Raw genomic sequence first — 12,940 nt, 5'->3', positions numbered from 1 at the left:
AGACAGAACAGAGTTCAAATCTCAGCTCTGGTACTTGCCAGCCATGTAACAATAACTGACTTTTTTTTTAACCCCTCTAAGTCTTAGTTACCTTAGGATAGTGTCTAGCTGTATCACTTATTTATTGCTGCATAACAAATTATCCCAAACCATAACAGCTTGAAACCATACATATTTACTAAATTCTCAGTTTCCATGGGTCTGGAATCTGGGTCCTACTTATCGGGGTCCTCTGCTTCAGAGTCCCTCACAAGGCTGCAGTCAAAGTGTCAGCCACAGCTAAGGTACCATCTCAAGACATGATGGGGGAAGGATTCACTTCCAAGCTCACTTACATGTTTGTTGGAAGAATACATAGCCTTGCTGGCTGTTGGCTAGAGGTTGCCTCAGTTCCTTGCCATGCTGTCCTTCCCAACATAACAGGTTCCTTCATCAAAGCTACTAGGAGAGTCTGCTGCTATCAAGATAGATGTAGCTGAATCACTGAAGTGACTTCTCATCACTACTACCACCTTGTGTGGTGTAGAAGTCACTAGGCCAGCCCACACTCCAGGGGAAGGGCTTATACAAGGACATGAACACCAGGAAATGGGGATCATTGGAGGTCACCCAAGGGTCTGCCTGACCCTCTATCCTAGAGCTTCTTACAACTAACTACATGTTAGCTATTATGTTCAACTGAGGGTTGGAAAAGCTAGAGAGCCAGTAAGGGGGTTCACATTAAGGAGTAACTTCAGGTGACTATGGGCAAGTCACTTCATGTCTTTGAGCCTTCATTTCCTGAATACAATAAAAAATACCTAACCCCCAAAGAAATGAGGATATATATATAAGCACAAATACATTTTGTAACACCCAATATACAATTCTTCACCCTCTGTGGAAGCAAACTGCTTTGGGCCAATTTTCCATTTTGTATTGATTCTGTGAATCTCACAGTCTGACATCTTCAAAGTTTTTAGGGCTTGGCCTTGTGGGCCCAAGAAGATTTGTACAACTGGAATAAACTTCCACGCACACATGCACGCACACACACAATCGATCTTTTGAGTATCCCTTTAGACCAGGGGTGTCAAACTCATTTTCACCCAGGGCCACATCAGCCTCGCGGTTGCCTTCAAAGGGCCGAAATAATTTTAGCACTGTATAAATGTAACTACTCCTTAACAGTTAAGGAGTTGAAATTACATTCGGGCCTTTGAAGGCAACCGCAAGGCTGATGTTGCCGCGCTGAAAATGAGTTTGACACCCCCAATGTAGAAAATTCCAAAGGTTTGCTTTTTACCTTCTTTTTAAATACCTTTGTTTCCAAGGACCCCATGAAGGGGCTGGAGAGAGAAAACAGACTATCTGGGGAATTTCAAGCTCTTGATAATAAAAATGGTAATAAAATGTGCTCCGACTCCTGGTGCTTCGCAGAGGGAATGTGAGTCCCCTCACACCCTCCCAGCCGGTTTGTGCGGGTTTCCAGTCCCACTATGCGGCTCGGGTTCTGCCGCGGTGTCGGCGGGCAAGGGCAGCCCCGACGCCTGTAGGCAGCGGGTGAGAGGCCCATGGTCCCCCTCCTCCGCGGTTCTTCCACCGCGTCTGCTCGGTGCCCAAACGGGATGCCTCATCCCACGCCCCAAACGGAGCCGATCACACAGAGTCGCTTTTCATGTTCTTCCCGGGTGCGGTTTTTCCCTGGGGAAGGTAAACAGCGCTCTTGACCCGGACGGAACTTTGGAGTCTGCCCCTCTGGCTTCCTACGGAGACGCGCTCCTCTGCAGGGCGTCTCTGGGCGGAGAGGAGCGGTCAAGGAGGGTGCGACTGCGACAAGATCCCTTGGCTTCTCGGCCAGAGCAGCTGGCTTCGAGGACAAGGGGTGCCTGAGCACCCCCAGCACACACCCTCGCCCTGCCCGCTGCAGGGGGCGGGGGGGGCGCTGCTGCACACAGGCCGCTGCGGGGTCCCCGCTTCAGGCCGAGGTCAGCTCCTCGCAGCGCCGCCGCCTTCGGAACCCTCGAGCCCTTTGATCCCGGAGGCAGGGCTCCAGGGGCAGGCGGGACGGCGGGAGGGAGTGCCCCCGGGAGGGCTCCGGGAGCGGAGGCGTAGGAGAAGCAGCAGCTCCGGGAATTCCCGGGCACGGGCTTCTACCTCTCCAGGGGTAAAAGCCGGCCGCTTCCGCGACCCCTGCCTTAGAAAACTTCTAACGAGAACCAGATGTGGTGGCGGCTGCCGAACTTTCTCAGAGCCGGTGATTGGTCCCCCGCTTAGGGCCTCAGCCAGTCAGCGCGCAGGGAGGGCCTGGAGGCCCGCCCCACTCCGGCACCCGCGGGTGTCCAGGTTGGAGGCTGGAGCTGAGCCGCCAGTGGGCTGGCGGGCCAGGACGCACTGTGCTGCAGGGCAGCCCGGGGGCCGAGCGAGCATGCGAGGGGACCAGGCAGCTGGGCTGCTGGCGCTTTTGGAGCTACTACTGCAGCCGTTGCTGCTGCTACGGCTGCTGTCCCCGGCCGCAGCGCTGCAGCCAGGCGAGCTCTTCCCCTATGGGCAATTCCAGGGGGACCAGCTCCTGAATGAAGGCGACGACGAAAGCTCAGCCGCAGTGAAGCTGGCGAGCCCCTTGCGCTTCTACGATGCCCAGTTCAGCTACCTCTACGTAAGTTCGTTCCCCTCTGGGTGCGGGACTCGGCACATTTCTCGCAGCTTCTTCCCAGGGGCCCATGTAGTGTGGATCTCCCCGAACCTCCTCTTCGGAGGAGAGGAAACAGTGCACTCGCTTTGCTGTCCCGGAGCGCCCCTGGGGTGGAACCTGGCTTCTGCTGCCGAACCCGCTGCTTTTTCTTACCTCGAGTGAGAGAGCAATAACTGTTCGCGGCCACATAAGCGTTCCAGACAGAAAAGAAGGTAGGGTTGCTTTGGCAGCCTGTGGGGTTTACAGTTAGGGCAGTGAGAAGGCTGTGCACGTCTGTAGAGCTGGGGTGCTCCCGTCTGGTCCTGAAAGTTTTCTCCAGGGTTGTGCGGAATGTGAGAAAATGTGAGAACGAGTTTTAGAGCCCCTGGATCTATTGCGTCTCGCTACAGGGTAGGAATGGGTAGGTGGGACACGGGCAGAAGTTGCTCTGGTCGCCCTGAACCAGGAGTCGGCCTACCAGGCTATGGATTGGGAGACCTTCTTGCCCGGAGCCTCCATGAGAGGCAGGGTGGGCGCACGTGTCTGGACCTGTGGTGGCTGCCCTTGGGCTTCTTGCTGAGTTAGTAACCGGCAATCACCTTTTGTCCCCCTCCTGTCCCAGGTGGGCACCAACGGCATCATCTCCACCCAGGACTTCCCCAGGGAGACCCAGTATGTGGACGATGGTTTCCCCACGGACTTCCCGGCCATCGCTCCCTTTCTGGCCGACATCGACACGAGCCAGGGCAGGGGCAGGATCCTCTACCGTGAGGACACGGGTCCAAAAGTGCTGGGTCTGGCCGCCCGCTACGTGCGCGCGGGCTTCCAGCGCGCTGCAGCCTCTGACTTCACCCCCACCCACGCCTTCTTGGCCACCTGGGAGAAGGTGGGCGCCTATGAGGAGGTCAGGTTCGGGACACCTCCCTCGGGAGAGGTAAGTGACAAGGGATGCTCAGCTGCTGAGCCAGTTGAGGGATGGGCTTGAATTCTGGGCTGAGACCCAGAGACTGGCTTGGAGCCACTTTTTCTGAGTCTGCTCCTGAGCTGAACCTGATGTATCCTTTGATGGCCCCAGGGCTGAAATGGCTTGGAAGTGCAGCCTTCAGGCTTCCACTGAGGATCTGAGAGGGGGTGTCTTTCAGCAAGGAAAAGTGCTTAGGGGAGGAGAGGGTCCCAGTGCAGATGCCATGCCGAAGGCCTTCAGAACACAAGGCGGTTTGCTGTTTGGTTGTTTATTTTTAGAGTCACCTCTAAGTATACAAGAATTATTTCTAATTATATGTTCATTGAAAGAGAAAAGTAAATGCAAGCAATTTATAAAAGAACAACCTCTCATTTTCCTACCACTGAAAGATAAACCACTGTTAAACATTTTCCTGTATATATTCTAGAGTTTTTTTCCCTATCAATATCTGTATTTATGTCATTTTCTGTTAACAATGATGGGTTCACAGCACACATAGTGTTTTGTAGCCTACTTTTTCCCCCACTAAATAGTATATTGTGAATATGTTTCAATGCCAGTAAATCCATTTCTACAATGTTATTTATAAAGTCCGCATAATATTCCAACCAGTAGATTTACCGCTGTGTCCAGTGGTTATTAAGGTTATTTCTAATTTTTCATCATTATAAATAATTTCGTGAAGCAGTTTTTAAAAGCTGAATCTTTGTGCATGTCCTTAGTTGACATTCCAGGATTTGGAATTGGTGGGCCAGTGGGATGCACTTTTTATAAAGTTCTTGATAGCTGTTGCCAGCTTGCCCTCCAGGTTTACATGCCCCCTAACTTACAGGAGACTGTCTTCAATTTGTTTTATAGTCTCTACCTGAGAAGAAACCCAAGCTCCCAGTCTTTAGGCTTTTGCAGCAACATTTAAAGTACTCCCAGTGGACATCAGGTGGGGCCCAAGTGGCTTGGCAACTGGTGAACTGCCTTGTTCCTGGAGTAGACAGGACTTCCGAAACTAGACCTGATTCTAAAGTGTCATAGTCCAAGGGCTGAAACGCTCGCAACTTCTCTCTGTTTGAACTCATCACAGTGTTTCTTAGCGACAGAAAGATGGCACATCTCCTCTCTGAGAGATTAAGTGGCTTGCTCACTCTCACTGAGTAGTTCAAGGTGGTAGCCATTCTGTAAAGGCTGTATTGAGCAAAGAAGATTTAAGAATAAAAATTGCTTGAAATTATGATTATTTTTGCCATTCAGTTTTTTGTCAGGCAACATCTAGTTTTGTTTATTAATTTTTAAAATGCATGGTTTGACATTTCAATTATTCAATTCAACAGAATACACTCAATTCAAAAAGATATATTGAGCACCTCCTTTGGGCAGGGCACTGGGCTAGGTGGAGAGCTGCAGAAAGTTGAATCAGGTAAGGCCCCCACCATTAGGTTGCATTCACTTATTTATTTTTGCTTATATGTTTAAAAAAACATTTAAAATTAAGTATGACATACCTATAATAAAACATTTAGAAAATAAACATTATTTATAATTTCACTAACCAGAGGTCACCACTGCTAATAGTTTATTTTCTTCCAGTCTTCTTTTCTAAACCTATATCTTATATGTGGCATATTCATATATGTGTGTGTAAGTAATTTACATTTAAACATAGTTGAGATTTATTCATCCAACAAACCTTTTTTGCACACTTACTATATGTCAGAACTGACGTAGACTCCATGAAAGGACATACTCTTTACTCCCAAGGATCTTGAAGTTTAATAGGGACATTGATTATTATTCACTATGGTAAGTGTAGTAGCATTTTGCCTTAAGAAGACTAACTCTCCCCTACCCTGGTTAGGGGACTCAGTTGGGAAGGGTTTCAGTGAAGAGATAGCTTTGAATCTGAGTTAAGCAGAGTGGAACATTCCCAAAAGAAGGACAGCATATGGCACATCACTCATGTGTCCTAAGGTAGAATGTGCTTGGGGCATTACGTGTGGTACATATTACTGAAGAGGAAGGGTGGTGGGAACAGAGGCTGGAAAGGCCATGGGGTGGGACAGATCATGCTGTGCAGAGAGTTTGGACCCGGCTTTTCGGCAGTAGGCTGCCTTTGAAGGATTTAAAGCAGGAGATTGATAGTGTTTGTTAAGACTGCTCTTTCTGACTGTATTGAAAAGGTAAGGGCACAAAGGAAAGACCAGCTACTCAGATACAATGATATAGATTGTTTATTTAAGTTATCTCGTTAATTCTGATAATAATATTTTATCATACTGTCTTCCCACAACAGTCCTACAAGATAAGTACCACCTGACTTCTTGTTTACATTCGACAGATAACAGCAAATAGAAATTAAAGCTGTTGCCCAAAATTCTGCTCTTAGTGAGGCAAAGGTAGGTTTAGAATACAGATTTCTTGATTCTTAGCTTTTTAAAATTGCTTTTGCCTAGACCTTTTTCATGCAAGACCCATTTCCTTGGCACATATGATGAAGGAAGACATAACAATAAGTGTGCCTTTTGCTCAGACTCACAATAAATAAGGCTGGAGTTTTAGTGTCTTGATGTGATCTTGGTACCAAAAGAGCCCGTGGAACCATATTGCACTCAAAGGAAGAATGAACTAAGAATGAAATCCACTGCCAAGGACACTGTTGAATCCAATTAGTATTCCAACAGTCTGGAGAGAATCGGCTGTTTCTGTCTCACTTTTTCAACACCGAAAGACAAAGCTGAGTGAGATGAGTAAGGGAGAGGAGTAGTTGCGCAGAAGCTCTGGGGTGATGAAATCACGCTGGAGCTTAAGTTCCAATTTTGTCAGGGCTCATTTGAAACTGAAAATTATAATACAGACATGACTTTGTTAACTATTTTTCTCAATTTCATCTGTAGTGTGAGAATAATGCTTCTCTTATCCAACTTGCCAGGTGGCTGTGAAAACAATGACAATAAAGATACTAAAAACATTTTGAAAGAAAAAGTATTTATGAAAAGGATATCCAGTGATTTCGGAAACAACAACTCAGTCTCAACCTTAGTTTCCTAAGCTGTGAAATGGAGTAGCAATGCCTACCTTACAGGATTGTTGTGAGAATTAACTAAGGTGATGTTTTCACATAGCTACTGTAGACCCTTAGACCTAGCTGGTGTGGATGCTCAGCCAACCCATGTTCCCCTTCATTGGCTTGATGGGACTAGGTTCTTGTTCTTTTATTTCTCTGTCTTGTAAGGATGCTGTGATGCAAGTCCTTTACATAAGGACTCTTTAAATACAAGGTTTTCCAAACTGCAGTTTCTGTCTGGACTTTTTTGGGGTGGGGAGTGCAGGAAGATTTGTAGATTCCATCTCTCTTCCACTTTTCTAATTAAAATCAATCTTCAGACATCGCCATATGCTGAGTTGGCTTCAGGGTTTGTTTCATTTAGAAAGGAGATGAGGATTCTGTTAAAGAGGGAATGTTTTTTCAATTACCAGTGTTGAAGGGTGTTGTGGATACTTTAAAGAACTCTGTGACTTGAGTTCTTGTTCTAATAGTTCTTTAGAGGTAGATTTTGGCAAGTAATCTACTTTGTTTGAAGGAGTTCTACCTGGCTTTCTTAAACCTTGGCATATTAACCATATGTTGCAAAGTCACTGGGAACTCAAAGATATTAGAGGAATAGCATCTTCACCACTTAACAATTTCAGTTGTCCTTTCCCTCTGTGAATATTCATGGTGGCTGTGACAGGGTGTGATAGCTGATTTTGCAGAGATGTCAACATGTAACTGCACCTAAAAATATGAACACATAGCATTTGTTAATCTGAGATTCCTCAAACTGTCATAGGTAGTTCACAGAGCAAAGAAGTCATGGTATTGACATTGAAAGAACTTACTTATGGGAGACATAAAGAGAGCTAGTGTTTCCTTTAGCTATGCTTTTTTGGGGAAGGGGAATATTTTTTGGTTGTTGTTCAAGGATGGGTTTTATAGAGAACTGGTTACACAGATCAGTGAGGTACGGGGAATGTTTTCTTGACCTAAATTTAAGTTGGGCTGAAAGAATGGATCTTGACGATGAGGCAGCAGGAGAGACTGATCTGAGTTAGGGCGTGGGAGAAGGCTGCTGGGACAGCTGAGGCTGCAGAGTGGATGAAGGAGTCATGGGGCGGTAACATAAGATGCGCTGAAGGCTGCCCATTGGAGGCCTCGGTGCAGGGACGGAGGTGTGTCGACTTATTTAAAAAGGAGGGTAGTCATTGAGAGAGGGCATTGGATCCACAGAGAGAATGAGAGGTAGAAGCAGGACTCTGCCGTAGCGTTTTGACTTCTGGGGCTGACGTCTAGAAGAGGGGAGGTCTGCAGTCTACCAGAAAGAGTGTAACTAGAGTCTGAGATGTAGCTATGAACACATATACAATGGGACATAGAAGGAAAGTGGTTAAAGAAGTGTTGAAGTTTTGCCAAAGACTAAGGGTCAGGAAGGATATGAGAGTACTGAGCACTTATGTGAAGTTTGGGCAGGGTCTATAGGGTTTAGGACAGAAGATGAATGAGGGGAAATCATGCACGTGACAGTATCGTGCAGGTAATGGAAGATGGAGAATTATACCGAGGAATGGAGGGTAGTGTTGACAATGAACACTGGGGGCCAGAAGTCAGCGATGCTGCAACTGTAGAATGCATGTGACCCCAAGAAGGAGAGAAAGGAGAACCTGATGATCCTTTAAGACTCACCCTACTCATTAATTTTCATTGTAACTTTTGTAAGCCACTATAGGCAAATCCCTTTGGGACAGGGATGGCATCGTTCTGATTTTTTGCTAGATGACTGAAATTAATTAAATGGATTGCAAAAATTAGAAACTCAAAGATCGGCATGTTTTATGTACATCAGCTGAGCTCTGCCCTGTGTCAAGGCAATATTGACTGGTCACATCCTATACCTGTAAGGGAGTTAGACTCCTGCCTGCTTTTTGCTGAGAGCTCTGGCTTTTCTCTCTTTCTGATAACAGGATGGCGGAAGCCTTGAAACTCAGCAGTCACTGGCCCTGATCCTCTGCCCGTGGAGGCCCCTCTCTCCTCTCTGGCGTCCTGGAGGAGCTGGGAACCTGTGACCCTTTTGTAGGGTTTGGCAGCCCATCTGAAGGTTTCCCCTCAGAGACAGAGCATGTGGGGTTCTTGCAAAGGCTTGTCTCTAGGAATGTGAAGACCTTTCCGGTCTGGAAACCAGTCAGGAGTGCTTGGGGGGAGGGGCAGCCCTTCAGGACTTGGGAAAGCCACTCTTTAGCAATCAGATGTAGAGTTTCATGGAAGTGAGTGAGAACTTTAAAGATGATCATTTGTGTGTGGGCCGTTTTTAAGTAGACAAACTTTTGGCCAGTACTTTGAGATCCTAAATTCTATTTTAAATTCTATTTATATTTGCCTTTATTTAAATGCTTGCCACCTGTAATAAGTGCTTGTCTCAGGGATGGCTTGTAAAAGACATTGAGTAAATTTTTATTGAAATGAATTTGTTGACTGACTGAAAGAATGAATGAAACTAAGTGCTAAATGCCCAGACCCCAGTAAAAAAGTCAGACACTCCTCTTCCCAGCTCTGTTTACCTTTCCCTTCCCCGCCTCCCCCATCTCCTTCAATTCCTTCACAATCTATAGGCCCTCCTTATCTCACAGAATTTCTCTAAACTTAGAACCAGGATTTCTTCCTATCTCACATTTGTTGTGGGCAATCAATGTCAGGAGCTTTGAAAGCTTAGCTTTTACAAACATTCTTTCTCCTTCCGAGAGTACATTTCTTTCCCTGGTTGAACTTTATTTATTTCTGACTAATGTAAAGCTCAGCAGTTGCTGAATCCACATTAACTGATGGTGTAGAATATATTATGTATAGACATGTCGCAGAACGGTCTTTGTTTACATTCGACAGCAGTTCAGGCTTTCAGCTTTGAAAAATTCTAGAAAACATGTTTTGCCTTTTGTTGTTGTTGTTGAAAAACTCAAGCTTTGCTGGTGAAACAATTAACAACTACAACAATAACAAATATACTAGCCCCTCTCCCCCTACCTCTGTAAGTCTGTGAACTTAAAGAAAAGCAAAGAGCAAAGCCAAGCAAGGTGACCTTTTCAATGTTAGAGACTGCAAGAAAGGCTGCATATAATTTTGTTTTTTCTTGAAAAGCATTTAAAAACCTGTGTGTTTTTCTCTGATAAGCAAAACCTCAAAACTATATCTGGAAATTAAACATTTGTGGGAAGATTTAACATTAGGAGAGACCTTGAGCACTATATGGGGAGGGACCCAGGACAGAACAAAATGCAGGGCACACTCCTCCTGTTTGCTGTTTTATTTAGGAAACTGGGATGTTCTTCTTTGTGTCTAATTTTGACAGTCTAGCAAAATGTGGCAACAACACTACCTGTCAGTAAATAATGTTTCTATGAGTCACATTATTTAAAAAGCAGTGGTCTTTATAAATGCTTCCCAAATTTCCTACTAAATTGTAAAAGGAGTGGGATTTAGTGAGAGAGCTATTCTCAGAGTCCTCAATATGACGTCTTTTTAAGATAATCAAGCAGCATTAACAGATCATTTTGGTGGGGTGGGAGGAGATAGCTGGCTGTAGATAAAGGCAAGAGAAAATGTCTTATTGAAAATATGAGAATAAATTGTACTTTAAGGAGGGATTCCATAAGGACATGCTTAGGTGTTGAGTTAGTGGCTAAGTTAGTTCCTTGCCCCTCTTTCTGGTCTGCTTTGGCTCCTGCTGTGCTTGCTAACGTTCCCAGGGCCTCCCTACCCCTGCCCCTGCTGCAAGGTGAGGTCTCGGGCACAGCATCCTCCTCTGCAGCCTCTACACCCTCTTGCAGTAACTCTCCTAGAATTCCAGCCATGGCTGTTTCCCTCTTCTAAGCTGTGAGACCGTCATGGGCACAAGCTCCTTTGCTTCTTCAGCACCAAGCATAATGTCTGGTGCTTAACAGGCACTTGGCTGACTGAATTACTTACTGCACAGATGAATCAATAAATGGGGTTTATAAACACATAAACAGCTAACCAGGCAAAATGAGGTGAATGCTAGCCAGAAACACTACAGTGGCATTTAGAGGGTCAGAGGACAGAAATAAGTCTACACGGAATCACACAGAGGGGCAGCACTAGAAGGTGAGGAAGGTTTTAGGCACAGGGAAACATGATCAAAAGTACGGAAGTATCAGAGTACACGGGACAAGTGGGGAATGTCAAAAAGTTTGATGGACACACAGCAAATCTGAACCTGGGAGGAGAGTAGGGCAGGTTCCACGTCACTCTGAATGGCGTGCTAAAGAGTGGTTGGAGTGGCCGAGTGGCACAGGAAGTGGACTCTGATCTGGCTGGCCAGCCTGACACCCTGAACTGGCAACCTGAGCTTGGACAGATTTGTTAGCCGCTGTGTTTCTCTTTCCTCATCTGTGACTCTGGTGCTGGTGTGAAAAGATCGATGGACAAGAAAAGAGAGTGAGGCTGTGAGACCAGTAAGGAGGCCTTTTGATTGGCCAGCACCTAACATCGTACCTGCCCACAATGGGCATTCAGTAAGTAGGTGAATGAGTGAATGATCCAGGTGAGGGCCCAAGGAAGAAAACTAGGGCAGTGGCAGTAGGAATGGACAAGGCCAGCTCGCTACTTGCTCTCAGCTCTGAAAGAGACTTGGATGGGAGAAGTTTGAAACCTTAAAAGGTATTATTTTTAACTTGTATTTTTATCTATGCATATTTCAACTGTTAATCTAAATTGATAAAAGATGATTATAATAACAGCTCATAAAATTATATTATAACTTGAAGAGGAAATTTAAAAGAATAGTATGTATAAAAACAATTTGAAGAAATCCTAAGAAGGAAAAACCCTTTGTACTTTATGATGCTTTGTTTGCATTGTCTCTTTGTTTGTGTGTTTTATTAAGAATATTTCCCTTTTTTTTTCCACAGTTGAATACATTCCAGGCAGTTTTGGCATCTGATGAGTCTGATACCTACGCCCTCTTTCTCTATCCTGCCAATGGCCTTCAGTTCTTTGGAACGCGCCCCAAAGAGGCCTATAATGTCCAGCTCAAGCTTCCAGCCCGGGTGGGCTTCTGCCAAGGGGACACCGACGACCCAAAGAGAGAGGGAGCATACTTCAGCTTAACTAGCACTGAACAATCTGTGAAAAATCTCTACCAGTAAGTACCATAGGGCTTCAGCCCTTTTCTGTTGGAATGTATGGACCCTTAGGAGCTTCCCAAGGTTGAGTGGCCATAAGGCTGTGCAGTAATGTCTGGGTGGTTTCCAAGCAAGGCATCAAGTCAAAACCTGGACTAGACTAGACACTGAGAGGAGCAAGTTTCACCACATAGAAAAGGTGATTTGTTTTTCTTGCCCTTTTGTCTAAAGATACCTGCAGCAGAACTGCATGTCTGTGTGTGTTTGCTGAGCCACTGAGGCTCGCTGTGGAAAACATTGTTCTTGGAACCACATAAAAATACCCAGTAACGTAATTGCCCAGACTGAAGTTTTTCAGGTTAATTATTTCATAGGAGCAGATGTTGTGAGTTCAGTCTTTTAGATAGATAACATATTGAAAGTTGAAGTAAGAGTGATGTAATTTGGGAAACAAATAAAGGACTGGTAGATCTGTAGAAGTCTCAGGCTTCCTCTGTGGATTTATCATCTGAAATCGTACTGGCTGGTTGTCCGTGGGGTCGCCAGGGCTGACTGAGCGCATTCCTCAGCCCCACGAGCCGTTTACTCTGTTCGTACAACCCTAAGCCCATTTCCTCTTTGTTGTTCCATGTCAAGCCAGTGTAGGGGTTAGCACCTCTTGAATTTATTAATTTCAGGGCTTTAAAAAAAGTCTTTTTTTGTTCATTTCCTGAATACTGATCTAGAAACTAGACAGAACACATATGGCTACTGAGCTTCCCTTCCTGCCTCTCAGTTTCACTCCATTATTCCTGGATATTGGAACACGTTACACGTGTGCCTGCCATCTGCTCTGTTCAGCTTCCTGCGAGCCGGCCCTACAACCAAATGTGTTACTTGAGCTAACATTTATTGAGAGCTTACTATTTGCCAAACATTGTGCCAAACACTTTCTAGAAGCTGTCTTAATTAAAATTCACAAGAATCCTAGGAAGTAAGTTATACTCTTTTCTCAATTTGACAAATGAGCTTAGGAAAGTTACGTTGACTATAACCTCAGTTACGACGTGGCAAAGCCAAAATGCAAGCGCAGGGCTCAAGCTCTGAACTACTTATTCTATGCTAAATCCTGGTTTTCTTTTCCATTCTTATGATCTACTTTGGGCATCTCTAGGTCTCCACCT

The 12,940-nt window shown here is 45.4% G+C and overlaps 1 protein-coding gene across 1 annotated transcript in view; it reads left to right on the top strand.

The window, feature by feature from the left end:
• The first annotated feature begins 2,217 nt into the window (after nucleotides 1-2,217).
• The window catches only part of NID2 (nidogen 2), a 56,925-nt gene continuing 46,202 nt past the window's right edge, over nucleotides 2,218-12,940 (top strand). The window contains exons 1-3 of the mRNA XM_036010031.1: nucleotides 2,218-2,638; nucleotides 3,276-3,587; nucleotides 11,565-11,797. Coding sequence (XP_035865924.1) covers nucleotides 2,408-2,638; nucleotides 3,276-3,587; nucleotides 11,565-11,797 — 776 coding nt within the window. The 5' untranslated portion in view covers nucleotides 2,218-2,407. The remainder of the gene's footprint in view (nucleotides 2,639-3,275; nucleotides 3,588-11,564; nucleotides 11,798-12,940) is intronic.

Source organism: Phyllostomus discolor, chromosome 1 (assembly GCF_004126475.2).
Source record: "Phyllostomus discolor isolate MPI-MPIP mPhyDis1 chromosome 1, mPhyDis1.pri.v3, whole genome shotgun sequence".
Lineage (NCBI taxonomy): Eukaryota > Metazoa > Chordata > Mammalia > Chiroptera > Phyllostomidae > Phyllostomus > Phyllostomus discolor.
This window is presented reverse-complemented; position numbering and strand designations above follow the sequence as displayed.